The sequence below is a fragment of the Lepidothrix coronata genome, unplaced genomic scaffold (genome assembly GCF_001604755.1).
Source record: "Lepidothrix coronata isolate B3197 unplaced genomic scaffold, Lepidothrix_coronata-1.0 Scaffold149, whole genome shotgun sequence".
Taxonomy (NCBI): Eukaryota; Metazoa; Chordata; class Aves; order Passeriformes; family Pipridae; genus Lepidothrix; species Lepidothrix coronata.
This window is the reverse complement of record NW_016690329.1, coordinates 1,523,014-1,533,503: the sequence shown is the minus strand read 5'-3', so window position 1 is coordinate 1,533,503 and position 10,490 is coordinate 1,523,014. Positions and strand designations below refer to the sequence as shown.

Here is a 10,490-nt window from a genome sequence, read left to right as displayed (position 1 = left end):
ATCTTTTACACACAGCTGAGCGGCTGCTTCATTAACTGTGAGCTGGAAATTAAACACAAACACAGGGGTTCAGGGTTCTGAGTACTTTCACCTATTGTGCCTGTAAAAGTACCTCTCCTGAAATAATAAAAAATTTCGATCGCAATTAAATTACCTATAACTGTATACTAAACCCTGGAGGGTTTCTTCAGTGCATTTATACCCCTCACTAAAGCAGGTAAGCCTCTGGGAAGACAAAAAGATATGAACGTAGTTGGTGCAGAAAGTAAAACATTATTGTAAGACTGTCTCAGTGTGCGCTGCTTGTGCCTCATCCCAGCATTAATTAAATCTCAGTATAAAACAGTAGCACTGAACGTTCACAGTGTTTGGCTTCCAAAGCCTGGTTTACAGGGAATACTATTTTTATAAACGCAATATGCCCAGGACTTGGGGAAAAAAAAAAAAAAAGAGAAAAAACCCTGACAGTGTGGGTACAGATGGCTTTCCCTGGTGAATACAGAATAAATTCCGTAGAAGGTGATGGTTTAAGAAACGATTAAACTTTTTTTAGCTATGTTTCTCACCCTCGTGTTTGTGAAGACTATCTTCAGACATGAATCAAATGTAACTTGTTTCAAGGATGTTTTCCTGAGCCTGCCAGGACACATTTCTAGTGCCTGTGCTGCTGGCAGTAGATTCACAAAGAGAGGGAAAAAAAACCTCCTTAAGTTAAGGCTCAGTGCTCTTCAGAAGCCTACAGGAAGTGGTGATACTGTCACGGATTATATCAGCTTTACAATACTGCTGTCTGAAGAGCCTGTGGTCAGCAGTATGGACACAACAAAATTCTTAATGCAACGAGAGACACAAATCGAGATGCTGGAGAGGTGAATCCACGCTCCTTCCCTAAGAAGCAGGGGCTGAAGAGACATTTCACTTTTTTCTCAGCTGAAGAACAGCCAGCACATGTAATGAGGCATAACAGCAAGAGGCCAACAGAATACTACAGGTGTTTTTACCCAAGTGCCCACAACCCTTCTCCTCTTCTATTTCTAGAAATTAAGGTGCTCTGAACGGGCTTGGCTTCTGGCAAAGGAGTACAGCTGCTTTGGTGCCACTGTCAACAGTGTGTTCTGCGTCTGTCTCAGGCTAGTGAATACTACAAAGCATCTCAGTTTCCAGAGCACAGTCAGCACATTCACAATTGACAGATGTGCCATGCCCAGCCCTTGATCTGGCAGTGCAGGGAACAGCCACAGCTCAGGGCACAGGGACGTGGCCGAGGATGGGCAGGACCACACATGTGACCTCAGACACCGAAAACACTGCTCCTACAAGAAGCACTTTTCATGGAGGCAGACAAAGGTGCAGCCAAGGACAGACCAGCAGATCTGCAGTTAAAGGGTGTCTCTTGGGAGAAGGCTAAGAAACTCGCTCTTCCATCCTGCTGTCTACCACACTGCAGAGTGTTATTTGTGAATTAAATCACAGAGGCCAGCAACTCACCCAAAACACTGCACATTCCACCCCTGAAGGATGGAAGCTGTCATAAGACATGAACAACATACAACCACGCTGTCCTTCGCTGTGGGGTTTGATGGCATCCAAATTAAAAAATATATTTTGCCCAAAGTGACACCTGTTCTCCAGGAAGGTTAAAAAAAACAAAAACCTGTCAGAAGAGCTGAGCTTCTCTCAGCGGCCTGTGCCTATGCAGTATTTCTAGTAAAACCTCACACGGAACTGCTGCTCCTAATATTTTATAAGAACTTTTTTCCTGTGTTTAGCCTAAAATCCTCTGATCTGAGTAGGGCATTTCCTATGGTACCTGAATGTTAATCAGAGCACAATTATGTCTTTAACAGGAAAACTAAATATGTTGCCTGATCCTTTAGTCTCTGTACAGACAAAAAACATAATCTTACAGAGATCAGATGGACAAGGGCATGAACTTTAGGTTTAATCTGTGAAACAGGTTACTATGCTCCTACAAGGTACTAAAACAACAAACCATTACTCCCTAGACCGGAACTGTTATTCTACAATGTCTACCTTTTCAGACAAAAACACAGAGGGAAAAAAGATACAATAAAAGATTAATACAACACTGATGAAAAGAATTACCATCCAAAGCAGGCAATAATTTCTGTAACAGTGATAGCTATTACTTTGCCAAGGATGAACAATATGGCTAATGCTTACAAAATAATTTGAGATATTTTTTTTATCCCTCAAAGTGCTGAAAGGTTGCAAAGAGCTGAAATGACTGAAAATGCTTTGGGTAGTTGTAGGCAAATGCTGTTTATCCTAATATGTGAGAAAAGCCAAATGTTTATTTGTTTGTTTTTCCTGGTTTCCTCTTTGAGGTCACATCCAGACTTACTGAATTGAAGTGCATCATGGCTTCCTGCCTTTTCAGGAGGCATAATACCACAGATAGAAAGCTTTGCATGCCTAAAAATAAAGATTCTGTTTGGTGGAAGCCTTAAGGATATGGAGCAGCACACAGCCATACAGACTGTACGGAGAGGGATGGGTATATTCCCATCTGACGGGGTTCACATATTCCCCCACTAAAAAACACATAATTAAACACCAAGCCCTACTGTTTTGGTGAGTCAGCAAAAGAAAAGGAAGAGACCAGGCCAGACAAAATTTATTACTTGTATTTCTAATTCCCGTCTCTCACACTACTGAACAGGGGTTTTTTTTTGTTTTATAGGCACTGAGACAAGTACTGAAATATTAACAGGGAAATTACAAATCTGACTCAAACATGCTGGGGTTGCTGAGTTCAAGGGCATGCCTCGTACTCATCCCTTCTCCAGTCCAACATCAAGTGCTTCCCGAGTTTGAAAAGCTGTGTAATACTGAGACAATGGGATGGATTAAGAACAGCATGTTTATTAGTTTTGGAACGCTTCTGAAAGATTCTGCATCAGATTTTATGTCAGATTAGTGCTTTATGGAAATACTCCTACCAGTAGCACACACATCCAAACCAGCTCAGTGCCTGCAGCTCTCGCAGGCCTCTAATGGCTGCTCAAGCCCTCAGAGACACTCCAGTGTTCATACTGAAGTGAAATATTCTCACTAATTTACCACTAATAATTCCATCAGGTTTGATTTTAATTTGCATGCAACTCCACTGTGCTTGAGGAGCCAGAGATACTCTGATCTTTACATTAAGAAGCTAACCCCTACTTAAGCTTTTTAAATTCATAGTGAAGTTTACTCAGCTGTTCCTTGCCAGCTGCAAGGAAAAACCTTGAACTACAAGGCACAATGACAGCCTTGGAATGTATTAACACGTGCAGAAACAGTCTCTGGACAAGTAGAAACTTACCTCCCTGGTTGTTTAAGGTCCTTCCTTCTGAGCAGCAAATTGTTTAAGCCATCAACCCCAAAAACATACTGCAGTTGAGTTTATGAAAGGTAAACTCTGGTTTAGCAGATTTTAAACAAACAAAAAAAAAAGTCTCATTGTTGCTATTTGTATATTTTCCGCTTTTTTTTCTGCTTTAAAATGGAAATGAAAACTGTTCAAGACAAAACTTCATGAAATCCGGCCTCTTTAAGCAAACAGTAAACCAATTATGAGCAAATTCTTCTTGCTTGCATGTGTGCAGTTCCCATCAAGTTCAGTGAGGCCCCACATGCGTAAGTGAGGCATAAGTCAACCACAGACTCCTTTGATCTTGTGCCCTTAATCATAATAGCGATAGAAATATTTCCTAAAGCCAAACCATGCTCTCATTCCATTTTTAAACATGGTTTTACAATGATGTAGTAAAGATCTGTAGTGCAATACTAAAAAAAAAAAAAAAAAACGGACAAGGCAGAGCAGTCACCCTTTCTTCCAGTTCATTGCTACCCTGCTCCTTCAAACTACCAACCCAGTATTCATTCCTCCAGCTTTTCAGACCCATTCCCAAGCCTACCACATGCCTGACACAAAAGCTGCCCTTGGAGCCCACCTCCCAGCACACCGCTGGATTCCAGGAAATTATCCTACAATAAGTCTGCCCAGATTTCAGAGTATTTTCTGCAGTCACCACCCCAGAGAAAGACTGTGACAGCACACAGCTGCACTCGTTGTACACCTCGACTGCGTCCGTGCCCAGGTGGGGAGAACCCCGTCTCCAAATCCTGAATCTGCAGCAATGTGCAAAGGGCATCTACACAATCGATCCTTTCAAATCCTGCCTCCATCTCATACACAACTTGTTCTGTTACAAGACTTCCACAAGGTCAGGGGAGTAAGATGAGATCTGGTTTTGTACACTGGATGAATTCACAAATTAGAAGTGTTCAATATAAAGCCACAAGGCACGTAAGTGAAAGCTGCACAACTAGAACTGTGTGGTAGAAATGTGGCTCACTACTGTGGAAGTGTCTCCCCAGTCTATAGTAAAAGCCCTTGTCAAGTCACTGCCGGTGATGTGCAGTTGCCTTATAAATGTAAATACATAAACAAAAATGTAAAGAAATACGCCTTGTTTCCTTCTGCCCTTCTCCTCAGAAGCATAAAGAGAACTCAGTCTTATGCTATGGATCACACACCTACAAAACTTCTTCTTGAAGCAAAAAAAGGCTAAAGCCAGTACAGTTTTTTTGGCACTCCTGTAACATAAACATTGCCTTTCCTTTTGGGAGCTAAGCCTTACATGCCAAATTTTAAATCCAACTGAAATTTTGCAATCAGTGTTAACTGTAAAAATGCTGATGCAGCATTCATATCAACAGTGTTCTGGCACTGCTTTGAGTTAATGTTTGTTCTCCTCTTGTACTGTACTCTGGCACTAGGAAACTATTCCCCACACAGACACACCTATTGCGTTACAACATATGCAGTGCGAGCCTCAAGAATGCCAGAAGAGAAGCGAAGGAGGCCCGCATGGACTTTCAAGGACAAGAGGGAAGAGATGCTGCTCAGGACAAACTTTCAAATTACAGCCATCCATCAATACTGGGGACAGTCCTTCCCCTTCCTCCTCACACAGGAGGAACTTCACTTGACTGGCTTACGACCATTGTGCCCAAAAAACCCCACAGGTTGTAGAGGTGAGTTTCATCCCAATTCAAACCCAAAAAACCCCATCACACTGGGTTTAGGAACCTCATTGGCAGAATCCTTTTAGCCTCAAGGGCACAAGCTACAGAGCAGGGTCTCGAGGTGAGGAAAGACAGCAGAGGGTAGTAACCACACCAGACACAAGCCATTTTAGTTACTGATCTTCCAACCAACTAATCTACTCTCAAAGCTGCAAGGAAACACAGGACCCCCTTGAAAACGTGCCAAATGTTTAGAACCCCAAGGGCCATGCTCAGTGCAATACTGGTTTGCTATTTCAGTGCCAAACTGTTTAAACCCTCTGCCTGACAGGCTGCAGCGGTGGCCGAGCAGTCTGATGACACCACGCTGAAATCAGTGCACACATGTACACACACACCCACAGAAGGGTACTTGTACTGCACCCGAGGCTTCTGTGCCAGGGCAGCCCTGCCTACAGCAGTCAAAATACAAGTCTCATCATCCAGCAAGAAGTGCCCTCACAAGAAGTGCACCCTGTGAACAGCATCTCATAGAAGGTGCAGGAAATAGGGGAAGGAAGCCCAGTGTCGCCCAAGGTGTTTTACCTCGTGGAGGGTGAGATGTTTGCCATCCTTTCTTTTTGAGTCAAATCTGCCATATATTGCACTGTACTTTCTGATCTCCTCCTCTTTGTGAGGGTCATCGTCACTCATCTCAAAGATGTGACCAATCATCTTTGCCAGTTTCTTATTTGTTTTCAGTAACTCCTTGACTTCATTGGAGTCGCTTTTGGGCAGGGAGGGAACCATACGTTCTACACACTCAGCAACAGACAGAGCAGCAGCGGCATCCAGGGTCTCGCTGTTTTCCTTTGGTGAAGCTGGAGAGCCAAGGTCAGCCGGGGAAAGACTATGTTCACTCTCTGTGGTGTGGTGTCCCTGCCAGAGTCTCGGTTCGCTGCCGCTCTGCAGCGATAAGCTCCCCACCACATCGGATTTGCTTGCGCCCACACTTTGCACACACGTTGTGGCAGCACATTTTGGAATCTTCAGGTGAGGCTCTCTGGTGCTGCTGTTCCTTTCATAACTGCTGCAGGATATCCCCAGCCACGCAGGAGACCCTTCTGGCAGCTTATATATTGGAATGCTGCTGACGGGCAAGGAGGTGAGAGGCTGGTTAAACAGACCAGGGTTTGTGACCCAGTCCCTCAAAGCCTTCTGCAGCCTTCGGACATGAAGCGGCTTGCTAGCCATGCCTACAAGAGCCATTATCTCCAAAAACTCCTCTTCACCTGCTTCACAGAGCTGCTGGACATCATCACCACCCTGCTGAATGAAGGCATCAAAGTAGAATAAGAGATTTGCTTTTTGTAGTATTCGATATAGCTGCAATTCCCCAAGGGTTCTGGGTAGAGCTGACGCCATCACGGAGGACAGAACCTGCAAACAGTAAAAACAGAGAGGAGATGAGCACCAAACACCATCATCTGGATGCACTACCCCCACAGCCCATATTTCCATAAGGCTGACAACTCGGAGGACAGGATTTCTTTCTCTCATCATAACAACACACGTGGAAATGAAAAAGGAGTTTTTTGACTAGTTAACTTAATGGAAATATTAGTGAAAAAACAAATCGGCAGATAGTTGCAATGCACCTACAAAAAAGATGATTCAAACATGAAGCCAGCTTGTTTTCAACATTCCCACTTCATGTTTGCTCCCAAGAATGTCAGTCAATATTGCTCACTGCTTCTACTCAACTCTCTTTTATATCATCAGTTCAAAATGATCACAAAAAACAATCTGAAGAATTACAGAATACTTGGTTCCTCGAAGAAAAAAGCTCCTCAGTTTCAATTCTTAATTCTCAAATCATTTTCATCCGTAGCAGTATGGAGGGCTGTAAAAGGAAAGCAAAGAAGAACAAGTGCTTCACAGAACCCCAGAAGATTAACAAAGCTGGGCCAGTAAAAGGATATTTCAGAACCAAGTATTTCTACAGTTTTCCCCATTTCACATAAAAAGGATCTAATGCCTATGCTGATTTTAATTATGGCAGCAACAGCTGCAGACAAAGCAAAAATACTGATGGATTCCAACACATATACTTTAAAAACCTTACTTTGAATTTGCCTGCCCATTCCATTTGCTAACAGGGCTGTGTGTCATTGACACTTATGACACGAAACACCACTCAGCAATACAGTAATTGCACTTAGGGGCTCCCAACAGACAAATCACAGCAGCATTCTACCCTTACAGCTGCAGGAAAAAAACATTTGCACAAGTTTCACCTTCATAAGCCCTGTTATCCAGTTATACCACAAATAATAAACTCTTCAGAGAATTCTCAGACCTCTCACACACACACCTCTTCGCTCTATGATGGCTTTCACAACCACAAGCGGATAATTTCCAGTATTACTGTATTAAGCTAAACCACCAATCAATAAGGTCTAAAGCATGTAATTTATAGTTAGTTGGGAAAGTAGCAAAACTAAAACACTGAGCTGGTCTGCTAACATTGCTCTGGCTCTACTACCACATTGCACTTGAAAAAGCACACAGTAGTAACCTAAAAAACAACACCTACAGAACGATTTGCACACACTGGGGGGAAGCTATTTTAATAATGTGCAACTCCCCTCCATCCAAGACTGTGATGCAAGAATATACGTATGCTAAGGGGCAGTGGGAGACTGGTAATCAAAAGTATAACTAAGACAAATTATTTTTACAGTGTGTACTTTTCTGTATTGGTTTGTTGCTTGTTTTCTGTTTTGTTACAATACGAGCCTTTTCTTCAGCAACTCAAAATAAACATACCGATGTAAGAAACAGAGCTCAGCTTCTATTCAGGAGGCATCTGAAAGATCAAGTTTTTGCTACAAAACTGTGATTAAACTCTACTAGAGAAAAATAAAATTAGGAGGCCAACAGAAACTTTCCAAAAATGTATATGGCAGCAACAGGATACCTACAATCAATCTCTTCAGGAAGAGAGATAGGAGCCCTGGGGGAAAAAAACCAAAACACACAAAAAATACAAAACCCCCAAACCATCAGCTGAACATATAATTCCTTGTACACTGATATTTGTAAAACAGAAGGGACAGCAATAGCTGTTCAGATCTGAGTAGCTACCTCAAGGAGTTGCTGGTGAGCTTATGACCTAATAAACTACACACTTTTGAACTCAGGGTGGGTGAAACTGGAAACATTTAAGAGCTACATATTTTAGAAATACAGTTTAACTTTTGAAAATAACAGTTAACTTCAGAAATATTGTCTACATTCAAAGATACAAGAAGAAACACAGAAAATTAGGAAAATCACTTAAAAGTAACCCTTTCAAGGGCATATAATTCAATATTTTAAAAAATTGTTCTTATTTCACAGAATTTCTTAGAAAAATCCTCCCATTCCAGAAAAACTTTGACAAGACAAACAAAACTAACAGCTTATGGTTTAGTGGCATTTCAGTAAGCTGTTCCTACCCTCTCATTTCAAATGATGCTGAGTTTTCACCATCAATACCACAAATTAACTTATATAACTTTCAAACAAAGGCCCATTTCCTAGGAAAGCCATTCATCTTAGCACTAAATATACATAAATCTACATAAATGGACTTTGTGCAGAGAGCTAAATTGAATCCTGGGAGGATGGTGGCAGTGAAATTACACACAGCCCAGGAGCTCCAGGCAAGCCATGGAACTAAACTCATTTTTCCAGCCCACAGGCTGGAAGAGCAGAAACAGTCCACAAGCAGCCTTTACCTGGAGGTTCCTAATCAACAAATCTCCTCATGACAGATAAAACTGGATTAATATGTACTATGGAGGCGTCAGTAGTGAGTCCACGGTTCAGACTGCATTGAGATTTGCATTTACAGCAAGACTGAAATCCCTTTGTTTTGTACTTTAAAGACCCATTCTGCTTTTCAAATTCAGTACAGTGACTCCTGAGAGGGCCAAGCAAATTTTCCATTTACGACTGCTACTGATTTCTGCAGAGAAGGCATTTTCAAACACTCCTCCTTTTGACCTCTTTTCTCCTTGCATTATACAGAGCTCCTCCAGCACTCACCTCCACACCATCTCAAGTATTTCTAAACTTTTACAAGGGGAAGGCTCCCTCCCCTTTCCAAGACAGCCTCACCAGGCCGCCAGCTCCGCTGCTTCTCCAGACATTACCGGTCCAGTGCCCTGGTTTGGTCAGCTCACAGCCTACAAAGCCAGAAAAGCAGGTATGCTAGTCGACCTGCAGGAGCAAGATGAGGCTTAGGAAGAGGACAAGCCAGGAAGCAAGGGTTGCTGAGGAAGTAGCACAGCACTGCCTGAATCAGAGGAGACCGTTAACCCGAAGGACACACGGCACTGCTGTTGCTGCTGGCTCTGCTCACCTACGCAAAGCCTTAGCACACCCACTCAAGTCTCAGCGCCCCACATCTTTCGGGTGACCTTTAAGCTGCATCTAAGAGACCTAAAGTACTGCTTTCCACCACTGCTGTTCTCATTTCCTAGTGCATCAGGGACCGTGCTTTCGGGGTAAAGGGTGAGCATGAGCAGAGGTTACACAACGAGAAGACAAGGGGCGAGCTCACAGCCAGAAGGCTTGTGTATCCCTCCTCACTCAGTAAGACCCTGGGACACCATGAGTGCTCCCCCTCTTCTGCAGCCTACTCGGTAAGTCTTAGGCTTTCTAATCTGAGATCCCAAACCAAGCTGGTTCAGGAGTAACAGTGTGGTCATGCCCTCTGGCAAACTCTTAAGAAGCCAACCAGAACGATCTGCCACCTCAGGAGTGAGCAAGGAGATCTAAGGTATGGGCAACTACAAACCCTTTTTCTGGCAAAAGGCAGGAATGCATAAATACAGCCATGGCACTTGAGCTGCTACTTCTCCCCCTTCCTTGCTCATTGTCCATACCAGTGAGAAGTGTGGGAACACACGAGGAAGAGTAGCCACCTCTTACATTTTTCACATACAGAACAAACAAAGAAGCCAGGAAACTCCCTGTAGCAGACAAAGCTGTTTAAAATATATGCAAGGCTGCATACTGTTATAGCCATGGAAGAACCAGGAAATCACTAGTTAGATTTTCACTCAGCCCTTGCAACCCATAACCATGCATTCTGATTTTCCACATTACCTCATTCACATCCACAGCCTATCACCCCACATGCCATGCCCTCCTCTCCAAACGCTGGATGTCACTTTAACTCTGACCACAAACATAACTCCTGGGAAAAAGGAAAACAAAAACCACAGAGGCACCACAGAGCACTCTTAAATATTTGTAAACAACTAGTGCAGGAATCACAACCTATTCCTGCTCCCTCTATCAAGACAAGGGCAGCGGCAGCAGCAGCCCCTCTCAACATCTTTAACCACGGGAAAACACCCGTTCCTTCCCGTTCTGCCTGCTCCGAGTTCAAAGCTGCACACTTCCCGGAGGTGGCAGGAAGA

At 43.2% G+C, this 10,490-nt stretch overlaps 1 protein-coding gene across 1 annotated transcript in view; it reads right to left on the bottom strand.

The window, feature by feature from the left end:
• Nucleotides 1–10,252, bottom strand: part of NAB1 (NGFI-A binding protein 1) — a 24,128-nt gene extending 13,876 nt beyond the window's left edge. Inside the window, exons 1-3 of the mRNA XM_017828485.1 lie at nucleotides 10,174–10,252; nucleotides 5,623–6,456; nucleotides 1–42 (exon numbers count right to left, since the gene is read on the bottom strand). Of these exons, the coding sequence (XP_017683974.1) occupies nucleotides 1–42; nucleotides 5,623–6,441 (861 nt within the window). The 5' untranslated portion in view covers nucleotides 6,442–6,456; nucleotides 10,174–10,252. The remainder of the gene's footprint in view (nucleotides 43–5,622; nucleotides 6,457–10,173) is intronic.
• Nucleotides 10,253–10,490: the final 238 nt, after the last annotated feature.